At 35.3% G+C, this 15,034-nt stretch overlaps 1 protein-coding gene across 2 annotated transcripts; it reads right to left on the bottom strand.

Annotated features, from left to right (window-relative positions):
- Nucleotides 1-5,873: 5,873 nt before the first annotated feature.
- MCTS1 (malignant T cell amplified sequence 1) lies at nucleotides 5,874-14,682 on the bottom strand. 2 transcript variants are annotated; one of them, XM_006877474.1, is made up of 6 exons: nucleotides 13,975-14,109; nucleotides 13,301-13,453; nucleotides 12,674-12,771; nucleotides 10,000-10,133; nucleotides 8,139-8,206; nucleotides 5,874-6,318 (listed from the first exon to the last, which is right to left on the bottom strand). In XM_006877474.1, the coding sequence occupies exons 1-6, from the start codon at nucleotides 13,986-13,988 to the stop codon at nucleotides 6,237-6,239; spliced, it is 549 nt and encodes a 182-aa protein (XP_006877536.1). In that variant the 5' UTR covers nucleotides 13,989-14,109; the 3' UTR covers nucleotides 5,874-6,236. The 2 variants fall into 2 exon arrangements, with proteins under 2 accessions (XP_006877536.1, XP_006877537.1); XM_006877475.1 differs by lacking the exon at nucleotides 13,975-14,109 and adding an exon at nucleotides 14,601-14,682 and having other exon boundaries at nucleotides 6,112-6,318.
- Between the last annotated feature and the right edge of the window lie 352 nt (nucleotides 14,683-15,034).

The raw sequence follows: 15,034 nt of genomic DNA, 5'->3' as shown, positions 1-15,034 counted from the left end.
AAGAAACAATTTTTGTTAAACATCAGAAATAGGCATTTCTAGCTCCACTGATAGAGAAACAAAGCTAGAAGAAAGTGCTGCTTTAAAAGTTTTCTCAAATTTAAGCATGCTCAATGGACTCCTGGTGTGGCGCTGTGGGCTAATGAATCAGACTGCAAAGTTGTTTGAACTGCAAGGTTGGTGGTTCAAGCTCACCAACTGCTCCTTGGAAACCCTATACAGGGTCGCTATGACTCGACAGCACTTAACAACAAAGGACTATTAATAAGCAATGTCAATCTAGCATGCAGGTCTATCATAAAATCATCTATTTGGTTCACAAGTTTCCCAGCCTCCAGGCATCATAGGCATAGGACAATTCCATAATTTGGTAAGACAGAAAGTGTCCCCCTTGAAACACATATTTGTAAGAATGAAACTGATCTGTCCAACCCCAATACACCTTCTAGAAGTGGCAAAAAGGGAACTCAAATTTGTTTTCAAGGTATATGTTTGGAGAAATGGCACTTTCTACACTAAGTTAGAACAAGTGTTTTATTGCTTAAAACCCAGTCTTTTGCTCACATTCTTGTGAAAATAGAATTACTGACTTTACTATAGAAGATGAAGAGGAAATTAGTGGTTGCCATTGAAGTCTTGTGATACAAAATTTAAATTAAATAAATAAAATTAGAACAAGTAAATCTTTGTATCTTTTAAATCTAATTTTTGGGGGGATTGGTTATGGTATAATTCTGGGAACACTTACGATGGACTTGAAGGAAATGGAAGTCATCAATTATGTCTTGAAGTCCCCAAATTCATATGCTGACTGAAATAAACTATTTTACAATTGGGAAATGAAGCAGAAGAGCAATAATAATTCTTATAGGGAAATTATGAAATTTTTAAATGGGATTTAAAAAATGTACAGGTAGTTTGATGGATTTTATTTTTTGCTTTATTTTTGTTTAAAAGATAAAGGCTGTTTAGTATCTATTAACACTTATATTAAGATGTCTGCTATATTGGACATCACAAACTATTGAATTACAGTATTCCATATGACTGATGTCTGCAGCTCATTCTTCATCACTCTTTATGATATTTACATCACTTTTTCCTTCTCTAAGCCTTTTTAATCATTGAAAACCAGTTTTTGCTTGTTATACTATCCATGTTTGTTACATTTCACAAACACATTAATTTCTAAGACAGTCCATTTAATTAGAATTGGACATAGTGAGGCATGTTATTCTCTATAATAACTCCTATGTTTTGAGTAAAAGTTTTACTAATTGACAGTGATCAAGGATGAAATTTGGTGGTGTTTAATTTTCACACCAAGATGCCATATTAATGAGTTTGGATGTTTTTACTTCTTTTTTTTCCCTATGACATAGTCTTAATGAGTATGGTATTATCAGGAAAAATTTCAGTGAATCATCTCCCATATTTCTTTCCACTTATAAATTATATTCTCTAAATGGTCATCATCCTCTTAAACACACCTAATAATTTCAACAGTGATTTAAAATCTGGTCATCAGCTTTGTTCTTTTTCTCGTGATCTAATAAGAGTCGTGTTCCTTTATTTACTAGTATTTAATTGGAGTCCTAGTGTGGCACCGTGGGTTAATTCCCAGACTGCAAAGCCATTTGAGCTGCAAAGTTGGCAGGTCAAGATCACCAGCTACTCCTTGGAAACCATACACAAGGTCACTATAGGCCAGAACTGATTCGATGGTACTTAACAACAAAAAAAATTAGTGTTAATACAAAATTAAACAAATTAATGTTATTTATTACTGGTCATTTGTATTAATTATTTTAGCTGTCATCTGTAAAAAACTAAGATGCAGAGTATACATTTATATGTATCAGTCTCCAGGTTGACAGGTATGATTTCTTTAGGAACTACTCCTGAAAGACTGTAATATTAAGAGTTCAGTTATACATAGGCTAATATTCACTGCTTTAATATGATTAATAAAACATTAAATGTAAAAGTTTTTTGCATAAGTTTTATGATATATTAAATTGCCCAATTCTTATAAGTACTTAAATGCTTGTGACTGAGACCTCAGAAATTATGGTTATATTAGCATAGGGTACATACATTTTCTTTTTTTCTCTCATTATGTATGGTCATCCATTTAATGGATAATCATGTAGAAATTGGGGATGACTTTTTGAGTTTTCAGAAGAACCTTGAAAGATACATTGCCAAATGTTACAGAACCTAGATAAACAAAGTTAAAATATTTACCACATTTGGTTTAGGCATAAATTTATTTCCATTACTATGTAATTACTGTATCATTAATAACAAAAAACGGAAATTTTATTTTAATAAAAAATCTCTGCAAATTTAGGAACTCATTCTTACATCTTTTGAAGTACTATGCTTAGAAATAATGTATCCTTAGCTTGCTGATTTGTACACAGAGGAACTTGGCTAGATATCATCATTAATTGACAAATGCCATAGACCTTTTGGTCTATGGCAATTTAAAATCCTTCAAATTAGAAATGGACTTGACTAGCTGTTGGTAGTGTAGTGGTTACGAATCGGGCTGTGAACCTCAGGGTCAGCAGTTCGAAACTACCAGCTGTTCCGCGGGAGAAAGATGAGGCTTTCTGCTCCTGTCAAGATTTACAGCCTCGGAAACCCTGTACAGGGTCGCTATAAGTTGGAACCGACTCCACAGCACATTACAACAACAACAAGCTGTTGGATAAGATAAATACAGCTCCTATATTTGGGGTCCAAAAGACTACCACCAAACCACTATATTCAGTCTGCTAGAAGAGGATGTTGTTAAGTGCCACTGAGTCGGTTCCGACTCATTATGATCCTGTGTAGGGTTTCCAAGGAGCAGCTGGTGGGTTTGAACTGCCGACTTTGTGGTTCCAAGTCCAGTGCTGATCCTATAGCGCCACACCAGAAGATCGACCAGACCTTAATGCTACTACTGGACTATAGGAGAATCATCTAAATTGAAAATCTGTATCATTGCAACTCTAACACATCTGGATTTTTTTTAACCTTCTCACATTCGATATGATCTGAGGAATATTTTTATATTTGGTTCATGTATAGTTTGCAAATTTAGATGAGCAGAACTGGAGAGGTTTTAAGAAATTCCTACTGACTTTGTCAACAGTATTGGACTGTCACTATTACCAGATTTATATTTTCTTGACTTACTAGACTGAAAGCTCCTTAAGGGAGCTACTTACTTGTGTATTATTCATTTTTGTGCTACATCACCTAGGAGACAATAACTATCCATTGAACTGAACTGACCTTTGCTGAGCAAAATGCAATCATATCAACAGGAATGATGCAAAATTAATTTTGATACTGAAAATGAACTGGAAACACATTGCTAGAGAGAAAACAAGCTCTACCAGTATTACTGCTCTCAGGAATGTGGGTAAATTAAAAGATTCCTTCAAGCGTGGTACCTAAAGAGGCTGATATACCTGCTAGTTTAACATCTTTGAACTGTTTTCGTGCATGACCTAATGTTTAGAGAAACTGACAAGGAAAGTACATGGAGTGTGACATCCCTGCTTAGTACTGATGAGCTGAAGCTTCAGGCCCAGGGAAAACAAGGAAAGTACATATTTAGTTAGTCCATATCACTAAGGCAACAGTCAGTGTACCTCAGCATAGCAGAACAGTAAGCACAGATATAAAGACTGAATATACTGAATACAATATAAATGCTGCCTATACTGTAACAGTAGTTAGATACAAGGATAAATTATTTCAGAAACCAGGCAATGAAAGATTTTAACTACTCATGTGTAGGTGTGTATGTGCACATGTGCTTTTGCTACTATGAGGGGTTTTTCAAAAGTTTGTGGAAAAATTCCTTATTTTTCCATTCCATTTTTCCACAAATTTTTGAAGCCCCCTTGTACTCCAGAGATACTCTTGATCAATTAACTTTACCTTAGTACCTAAAATAAAGAATCCGTTTGGTTTTGACATAAATGATGGCAAATTCTCTTTTCAAGAATATATGAAGGTATAAGTCATATATAGGGTACCTTCTTCACCAAATGGGAGGAACATCTGAATTAGAAACTATTAAATCAGCATTAAGTGAAGACTATCTGCTGAAGAAACCTATCTTAAGAGATGATTTATAAATGGGTTTTACTGACGAGACTAATCTGCTAGGAATAAATAATAAAATATAGCAATAGTAAGGTATAGAATATAGCTCACAGCAAAAAGGAAAAATTTATACATGGACCTTAAAAAGGAAGTATTCTATCATGATACTGCTACTGGTCAGGAAAGAGACAAGATTTTGGCATACATAAGAATTCTAATTAATAATGAAACAAGAAAAATTCTCCAAGCCTTACCCCAGCCCAGAAGAAATAGTCTCTCCCAAATTATCAACCTTCCTTTGTGTGATCCATGTTTTCACCAAGCTCTTCCTATTTACTAATTGCTTGCCCTACACAGATCTGCCTCTATAAAGAAATATCTTGACATTCTTCTAACTTGGAAACAGCCAAGCCGTACAAGTTTTGTTATTAGGGAGTAGTTTCTCAATCTAAGAATAGTACCCTGGATATGTAACTTTCACTTATATGATATCCTGGAAGGTCCAGCTGAAACAGCCAGACAAATGGTCTCTCTCCTTTTTTTAACATACACCCTCACCTTTCTCATCAACTTCTAACTGTAACACAGGTCACCACAATCTTGTAAATGTCTGTATCCATCTGAAAAATAAAATCACATGCCATATATTTGTAACCAACCAAATGAAGATGGCTGAGGTACTAGAGTAACAGAAAGGTTATTAGGAAGAAAAGCTTTTATCACTAAATCATTTTATAATTACTGTTTCAATTCCTCAAACATCTTACTGTTATTAAAGTATGTCTATGTCCCTCATATTTCCACTTGCAAGAGATACACAAATTCTTCAGGGGACATAGTGGAGACCCAAATCTGGAGGTTCTGGGCATTTGTGTGGTCTGATTTTCTACAGATTCAAGAGCGGGCACTAAAAATATTGAACCTGAATTTGATCACACCTACCAGTTTACAGTATATATATATATATATATAGGGGGCATAGAAACAAATGACTTCACAGTGTTGCAATAAACAAAATCCAGAATAGATGGGAGAATTCTACAAGACAACTAGTTTTAAAGGGGATGGAAAAAGGAGGAATTTACGGATTAAAAATTTTTAAATTAGTAACAACCAAATGTAATATACAGACTTTTTATGGTGCCTGTTCAAGTAATCCAGTAGTTTAAAGACCACAAAGAAAAAGAATCAAAGGAATTTCAACACTGAGCAGATATTTGCTAAAAAACTTAAATTTTTGTCAGCTGTGATAATAGTAATTTGGTTACATTTTGTATTTAAAAAGACCACTTATAGATTAAGATAAAGGGGGCTTCAAAAAGATCATGGAAAAATGGAACTGAAACATAATGGAATTTTTACACAAACTTTTTGAAACCCCTTGTACATACTATAGATGATATATATGAGGTTTGCTTCAAAATAATTAGAAGGTGGATTAAGGAAGAGTAGGTGGGGTGTTGTAGATCAAATAAGATTGGTTATAAATTGAACCAGAAGGGTCCATAATACTATTTCTTACAGGAGCGCTGGTGACACTGTAGGATAAACACTGACCTGCTAACCACAAGGTCAGCAGTTCAAACCCACCAGCTGCTCCATAACAAAAAAATGAAGCTTTCTCCTCCTATAAGTATTTACAACTTTGGAACTCTCTACTCGCCAGCAAGTTAGAACAACTAGAGGATAACTAACAACAACATGGTTTTGTATACTTCCCATGATGAAAAGTAAAAAAAAAAAAAAAATCCTAAGTTAATGGGATAAAATTTCCAGCCTGGCTTCAAGCCCCATTAACTAGCCTGATTCTCTAGGGGTCGGACATAAACTGGCAATTACTATGACTAAGTACAACCCTTTCTCTTGCATCATTAGCCTGAGATAGGACATTTAGTTGTGTTAGTTTGGTTACTTACCAGGTACCATTTAATCTCCAAGTTTGCTACCTAATGTTAACTTTCGTTTTAGGGAAAACTAAAATAATTTCTGAAGCTAACAGCATTTTAGTATCTGTTGAATTTATTCAGCATAACCAGAGACATTGTCTTCATGCTGTCATACACAGACACAAACACAGAAGTACAGCACAATATCCATGTTCTTCCCAAGTGCATTCCTTCTGAGCCTCATTTATAAGTTTTCATATGCCACAGCCCATCATTTAAATAATGGATATTTTCAATGCCAATTCCTTTGTTGACTTTCTCACTGTGAAAGGAAAAGAAAATAAGTAAAAATTCTTTATGCATTTTCCTATGCTTAGTTAAGATAAATATAAAAGTACATGCTATTTTGCAATTACTAAGCCACATATAGGGAATTTCTATTACTCCAATGTAGTTCATGTCTTAAAGTTACTCTAGTGATCTAATTCATGATTCTATAGAAACAGTAATGGATGCCTCCATACCAGGAAAACAGTAAAGTATTACATTAACCCTGAAACAAAATTAATTGGAGTAATTTACTCATCAAATAGGTTCTAAGATTTTAAAATAAACTACCTGTATTTTTGGTACTATATCTTTAACATTTCCCTAATATGCTATCTTTCCTATAACACCAGGTCAGTATATGAAAAATAAATACTATGTGGCACTGAGCTATATCACTGTTTTAAAAAGCCAGCAGGAAAACATCTTCTTCCCCCTCCCCAATTAAATAAAAATGTCTGAAAGTGCCACATTCAAGGGTAAGTCAAAAAGTATTGCTTCTTGGGTTCTAGTTCATACATGCACAGGTTTATTCCAAACAAAATGTATTTAAACATGTCTCTGCAATCAGTGGATGGCTGCATACAAGTTCTCAGTAATGCACTTGTCTTTTTGGTTGCTGTTAAGTACTGTTGAGTTGGTTCTGACTCATAGCAACCCTGTATAGGGTGTCCGAGGAGCAGCTGGTGGGTTCGAACTACTGACCTTGTGGTTAGCAGTGCTAGCCTATAGTACCACAGACTTGTCTTAGTCTCAAAAAAGGTCTAATCTAAACAGTGGCTTCCAAGGGGATCTACTGGGCCAGTAAAATTCAAGGTGAAGAGGTCAGCTCAGAAGGTTATGGCAACTGTTTTTGGGGGGATTCCAATTAGGTCACCTTAATAGATTTTCTTGAAAGACACATGGAGGCTTACTAGAAAGAAGTTTTCAAAAAACTGAAAACTGCATTCCTGAGAAAAAGATCAGGAAGCTTGTGCTGAGGAATTTTTTACCATCACTACAATACATCTGCTCATTCTTGGCGTGTAGCAAGGGCTGTTCTATGAGAATTTTGTTGGGAAACTATCCCATTCACCCTACAGCTTTGATCTTGCCCCTTCAGACTTCTCTTGGTTCCTCAAACTCAAAGACCATTTTAAGGAACACAATCTGAGTTCCTCTGGGATGCCAAAGATAAATATGAAGTACATTGTTATTTTGCAATTAAGCCACATACAGGGAATTTCTATTACTCCACTGTGGTTCATGTCTTCTGGTGTGGCACTGTAGGATTAACTATGGACTGTGAACCACAAGGCCAACAGTTCAAGCCCACCAGCTGCTTCTCAAAAAACCCTACTCAGGGTTGCTATGAGTTAAGAGTCCACTCAACAGCACATAACAACAGGATGCAAAAACTACCATTTAGTTGTGATGTAAACTGAGGTGTGCAGAATTTTATGGGGAGGGTGGAAATATTGCTTTCTTTCAGAAGTGTATAGACCTAGATGGGGAAGATATGTTGATAATAGCTTTACATTTTTATATATTTGTTTATTAAAGGTTTCTATGGTTTTGTAGCAATATTTTTTTAATTACCCTCATATATATAAAACAGTTATGTTAGTGCTTGGGTACTTTTCATAAAGTTTAAGAAAGAATGCAATCCTTAAAATAAGTTTCAATGGATTTCCCTAAGTGCTAGGAAAATCTGAAAAACTTATGTTCTTAGGTACTTGTAAGATGTGATATGAACAAGAGCAAATTTCACCTGTAATTCTGATGCTTCCTGGGTAGATTAGCTGAAAAGCTAAGAGAGTCTAAAGTGAGACTTACATATCTTCTGCAGACATCTTCATGACTCCGACACACAGAGCATGCTGTTTTCCTTCTGCCATTATTGCCTGAAAGCACAGCTAAGAAAATTGTCTCTCAGAATGCCTTTATGTGGAGGGAGGGGAGGTTAAATAATGATCATGTTGCTAGTTAAGCCACTTTGAACCCATCTTGTGACCTCTCTTAGATTGTTAACTCCTTGAGGCCAGGGGCATAACAGAGTCTCTGGGCATGTTTTAAGTGCTCGATAAATGCTAAATGAATGTGTCTAATAATCATTGTTGGTTTACAAGTCAGCTGTTAATACTATTGACTCAATGTTAACAAAATCAGAATAGATTATTCAAAAAAGGAGACAAAAATTTCCTAAACATAAACACTAAAAACTGAAATGCAAAATGCATATCAATTGTCCTACTGTCTTAATCACAGAATGGTAGTTTTATGTAAAGCACACATTTAAACAATTATTCTATTTCCACCTTATCTGTAAGCACCAACGCTAACAATTTCAACCTTTCGAGAGCAAAGAGAATGTTCTTGGTTATCATTTGAAGTTTCTGGAAAGTTAAACATTGCAGTACATATTTTAAAAACTAAAAGCTCAAGGATGATAGGACTTCTCTGTACTATTTTTGCCACTTTCTATACATCTACATTTCAAAATAAAAAGTACTTTTAAAAAGTAAAGGCTATAGGGTACTGGGAAACTTGGGACCTATAAATTTAGCAGCACGGATGCATAAAAGGGTGACCTGTCCTCGCAGAATTTTCCCCATTCGTTTTAATCCATTCACTTGTTCAGTGTTCCACAAATGCATGTTCATATATTATGTGACCAGGATCTAATGACAGACAAGCTGTTCCTAAGACATGAACATATAACTTACACTACCTCTTAGATATAACCACCATACCAAAGGACACGTTCCATTTCCATCAAGTATGAGGGGGCTTCCAAAAGTTCATGGGAAAATTCCATTATCTTTCCATTCCATTTTTCCATGAACTTTTTCTAACTGAGACAAATGGCCACTTGAACCATGACATAAATGGCCTGTCCAGAACCGTTTACAAAAACAATTTAATCCAGAATATTGCTGAAACAGCACCACAGACAATGCTGATAATGCTAAAAAAAAAAAATAGTATTCAGCTATGCAATGAATAGATCTTTTAAGGAATACCTGGGACTTTAATATTTTAAAGTCTCTTTGAGACTTTGAGAATACATATCTGAGGCCCAAAGAACCAACTTAAAAATGAACTAAAAGTTACAGATTGCCAATATTCCCTTATTTACCCATTTCTAACAAAATTATTTTTTTAGGAGCAAGAGATAGCTGGTGATTATTCTTCCCTTTTGAGTTGTTTTATTCCAGGGTATCTGGGAAAGTTGAACATAAAAGTGACAAGCTGATGTCTTAAGAATTGATCCCATGATAATCATATATAGTCTTCCCATTAGTAATCAAAAGTTTGTACTGTATACTTACTCTGATAAAAAAAAATAGTCCCTAACTGGGTTGAAACGCAGTTGGAACTCTTTTCTAACTTTTTCTCATTTAACTTCTAAACAACTCCCTACTCTGGGATACGATTTAGCTTCAAGAAATGAAAAAAAAAAAAAAAAAGTTACTTTCCATAGCTTCAAATGTAAGCAGAAAGACATGAGCAAACAGTAACAGTAACCTTGTCTGCACCCCTCGGGTTGCTAAGAGTCAAAAACCGACTAGCAAGTAGCAACAAACACAGCCTCCAAAAAAGAGTACCCATGTATCTAAAGTTCTCTTGATGGCACTAATACAATGTATATGTTATTTTGCAAAGACAGAGTGAATGGTTTTCCTGGGAAGGATACAACAATTGTATCTACTGCAGCAGGGTAAAGTTTAGCTCCAGGAGAAGTTAATCCTGGACACATGATATTTGCTCCACTGAGTACAAATTTGATGGCTCCTTTATCAACCTGCTGGTGTGGCAGGATAAAAGGATCTAGAAGAAAAGAAATACATTATATAAATTAATAACAACTAAGGATGCAATAGAAAAAGGCAAAGGACAGTATCTTTCCCAAAATTCTAGTACTCTGACAGACGCAAACTAAAACTGAGATACTGTCTTTCACCTATTAAATTGGTAAATTTTCTAAAGAAAAGTAATTACTAGTGCTGATAGGAAAACTGGAAAGCTTATAAATGGACACTACCTTTCTATAGTAAGATTTGGCCTTTAAAAGACTGAAACATTTTGACTGAATTCTACTTCTAGAACTTTATTTTAAGGGGGGAAACAATGTCCATTGCAGCACTGTTTCTAATAAAAAGTGGAATTAACCTAAATGTTAATTAAGTTGAGGTAAATGACTTACAGTATCTATAAAATAGAACTATGTTTTTGGAGAATATTTAATACCATAGGAAATAGTCATAATGGAGAACCCAATTTAAAAATGGGAAAAATATGCATTTGCACACACACACACACACACACACACACACACAAAGGAAATAATCATATGAAAGTATACTGATATAATAACAATGGTTAGCTCTAGATTTTGGGAATGCAGGTAATTATTAATTTATTATATATTTCAGTGTGTGTGTGTGAGTGACTACACATAAATATAAACTAACAAAGGATCCCTTCAGGATTTCAAACAATTACTAGAAAAAAATATTTTAAGCCTCTCAGGGCTGTCGTGAAATAATAATGAGAATAATAGGCAAACTTTCTTCACTTTAATGCCTTATCATTAACCCGCCCACTAGGCACAGAACAAGTTTTTGTTTTCCTACCAAGAACAGAAATTAATTTTAAATTACCCCAAATTAATTTAAACATCTTACTGATAAAAAGGAACCCAAATGAATTGAATGCATTTACTATTCACAAGGAGCTCTGGTAGTGTAGTGGTTACGAATCGGGCTGCTAACCTCAAGGTCAGCAGTTCATAACTACCAGCGGTTCCGCGGGAGAAAGATGAGGCGTTCTGCTCCCGTAAAGATTTATAGCCTCGGAAACCCTGTGCAGGGTCGCTATGAGTTGGAACCGACTCCACGTTACTTAACAACAACAACTATTCACAAGCCATAATTTTTCTAGATCTTTACTCTCATTAATATCACCACTTTATAACAGTAACATTACGTAGTTGTGAACATTTATTGAACAATTATTATATCATAATAATGGCTACATTTATTGCACAGTTACTACATAACTATAATGGCTATCATATATTAAGCACTTACTGTTGAGGCATTGTTTAGGGGCTCTACATGCACTATCTCATTTAATCCTCACAACCCTGGAAGATATATACAATTATCATCTCCATTTTAAAGATAAGGAAACAAGGCTAAAAGAGGTTAAATGACTTGTCAAGGTGACATAAATAGTAAGTAGCAGAGCTAGGAATTGAACCCAGCTGTGCTTAACTCAAAGTTCATTGTTTGTAATTATTATGTTATTCTGCTTCTTTTACAATAATAACTTTTTTATTTCTAAGATGTTGGTCCCTAGCAAAATGTTATAAAACAGAAACATCTTTTCCCCCACAACTTATTATGAAAACGTTCAAAATACAATGTTGGAAGAGTAGTCCAATGTTTATACCTAAACACCATCCAATTAGATTTAACCATTGTTCATTAACATTTTGTTAAATTTATCTCTACTTATACATATACATTTTTTCCTCCACCATTTAAAAGTAAATTCAAACAAAATACTTCATCACACCTAATAATTTAACGATATCATATTATTGCCAAACCATATTCAAATCCCCAACTGCCCGAAAAAAGTCAATAGATTGTCTATCTTAATGTAAAAAAAACTTAATGTCACCAAAACATTTTTATTTAAACCCATCTCATCAGGGTTAATATATTCTCCATCCTAAGTTTTTTTTTTTTTTAACCTGATAAAGTAAATAATTAATCTGCAATTATTCCCTTATAAATATTAAAATGTCTCATGTCTTTTAAGATTTGCCCAACAGCTTTAGGCTCCTGACCTCTGTATCACCAGGTAGTTTTTAAAAATGTATCTTCTCTTTCAATAATGCCAAACTCATCAAGTCACCACCACCACCACCAGAACCCTCCAGTCACTCCCTTCCCTTCTGCTTCTTGGATAGAATGCCAAACTGAAAAGCATTTTTACTTCTTAGCTGAACACTCATGCACTCGGATTGTATCTTCCTTTGGATTTTCTTTTCTAATGTACTCAACCCACAAATGTGAGTACACAGTAAAATTTGGTTTTATAATGCCTGACCATAGCACTCACTTAATGATATGAATGAATGAATGAATGAAGGCTCTCTCCTGACCTTTCTGAACTGCATAAGAGAATTGTAACCAAACTTGAATGTTTTAGATTTACCACAAGATGAAGATTCATTTTGATTTTATAGTCCATATTACTTAGTACTAATAAATAATGAGTTAACTATGAGAGATCACTTTCAACTCCTTTTCTTTCTTCCCACATCGCCAAATGTATTATTTCTTAACAAAACTTACATTTGTGAAGTAATCTTAGGGTTGGATAAAAAGGGCCTTCTCTCTGCCTAAAAAATAGTAACTCTCCATTTACTGTAAGGATTTCTATATGTTCATGGCTGTAAGACAAATGTCACAAAGTAACAAGTTAGATATTTTCTTTCAACAATGAATATGTTAAACCGCCTTTAAAATGTATACTAAATAAGCATACACAGAGATACAACAGCATATACAGAAATACAATGTAAACAATGTAGAATATACAGAGAACAGTAGCTTTTTTTTCTTTTTTAAGCTGTAGGAAAGACCCTGGCCAAAGAAAATACATTGTTTAAATTGTTTTTCATAGCTATCATACCAGTCCAGTAGAGACACAATTTTATTTCACATTGTATTCCACTGTTAATCGTGTTCAATAAAATAAATCTCCACTGGAAAAACTGCAGTAAATTAAAACAAACGGAATAAAATAAAAAACACAACTCAAATATATGAATATTGATCAATCTTAAAATCATTCTGCTTACATATCCACTTCATTAATCTACAAATAGTTAATGTGAAAATAGTTCTGCTTGTGAGTATAATCTACCCATTAAATATTCAGCTACTCAGAGCTTTACATAGAGAAAAATAAAGACTTACCATCGTACAATTTTGACAGGATCTTTCTTAGGCATGATTTGATTAAGCCATGGTTCAATACCTGGAAATTGCTCTATCAACTGGTTCTTAATACCCTTAATAACTGAGGTTTTCAACTGGATGCAGTTGGACACATTTTCCTTTTCATCAAATCTGCCAAGTGATTTTTGCAAGGAGGGAGAAAAAAAAAAAAAAAAAAAAAAGGCATTTCTAAGCAGAAATATCAGAATCGCTAGTCAGTCATCTCCCAGGCATGTACTTGGATTTGGATACCTAAAATAATTATGAAGTACATTTTTAAAATAGCATTTCCCTTTTATTCTGTCCAGCACAAAACCAATGTCTTAATAAAACAGTAAAATAAACTGTCTTGTACACAGTAATTAGCTGGAGAGGGGGTTATAAGGCATATCTCCTATTATAAACTGTAGTCACATACACAAATGCTTTTGCTGGGAAATCTTACTCAATTTTCCTCAGGAAGAAACACAAGACTCCTACCGATGATAAGTGTTGAGATACAGATGCCTAACCTAACGGTAACACAGAAAACTGGTCTCAGCTAGGCTATGTAGTCTAGAGAGATTTGGTTGTTGTTGTTTGTTTGTTTTTTTAAGTGATGATTTCTACGATCCTTATATATGTTTGTTCAAAATTTCATATACAAAACCCACCTTCCTTTGCCCATGTTCCCCCACCTTGCTTTTTGTGTCTACCAAATTTGGATGGCAAACACACAAGATAGGTTCCCAAGAATTTTTTTCTCCCTTATACTGAATGGGGTAATCACGATATTTTAAGACAAGGTTAACCCGGCAGCTAGGCAATAAGCATGACAGGCCGCTTGCTTCCTGTCACCCAGACTCCTTCACTCCCATGACCCAGGAAGTCAAGCCTTCCCCTATTCAGTTCAGAACTAATAAACATATGGCAGTGAGTGCACGGCTCCCTTCTCAGTTAAAGAGGCTATGCAGCTAAAGCACCGTGCAGGATGTGATTGGTAGAACCCTAGAAATGGAGATAGGATTTGGGAAAGGGGGCAAAGAATAAGGAAAAAGGAGTAAGCAGAAATAAAGTGGGAACTGGCGAGAGGAGACCAAAACCCCATTGAGGATTAGGGATGGAAAGCTTAAAGAAGTGTTGCAAATTGCGAGTTAGAGCATAGTACTATAGAAAACCTTAGGGATTCAGGATGGCAGGGGAGGGGGAGAGAGAAAGAGGATTGTAGCTCTCGCCCTCTTCCCCACCCCATTCCCACCGCCTTTGTGAGCAGCCGATGGAGACCACAGCATGTCCTTACTTCTTGAACATGATCCAAGGTGAAGGGGGCGACGATGGGAAAGGGCCCGGATTGGGAAAGAAATTGAATTAAGAATGGTCCGGCAAATACCCTTACACGAGGAGGGGCCGGCACTGACAGTCGGAGCCGTTGTCGCTAGCCGGAAAGTGAGACAGCCCGTCGCGCCTTACGGCTTAGAGAAATTTGACTACTTCCGCTCCTCTTAACTCCACGTCGGCGCTTTTGCTGGTTCTTTTTGGGTTACGTTTACTGTCCTGAGGGAGTAGCTGAAAGGGCGGGACTTGAAAAGGAAGATGTGATAGAGCAATTTCTTCCAGTTGCAGGGAGCTAAGAATGGAAGGGGCGGAGAATCAATCATGGCAGCAGTTATGACAGTTGTACGGATTCCTCACAGGATCAAGAGTTTCCCGTGTTTCGTTGCTACTGACAATTAA

This window comes from Chrysochloris asiatica, unplaced genomic scaffold (assembly GCF_000296735.1).
Source record: "Chrysochloris asiatica unplaced genomic scaffold, ChrAsi1.0 scaffold00504, whole genome shotgun sequence".
NCBI lineage: Eukaryota > Metazoa > Chordata > Mammalia > Afrosoricida > Chrysochloridae > Chrysochloris > Chrysochloris asiatica.
Note: the sequence above shows the minus strand (reverse complement) of the source record. Positions and strands in the feature narration are given on the sequence as shown.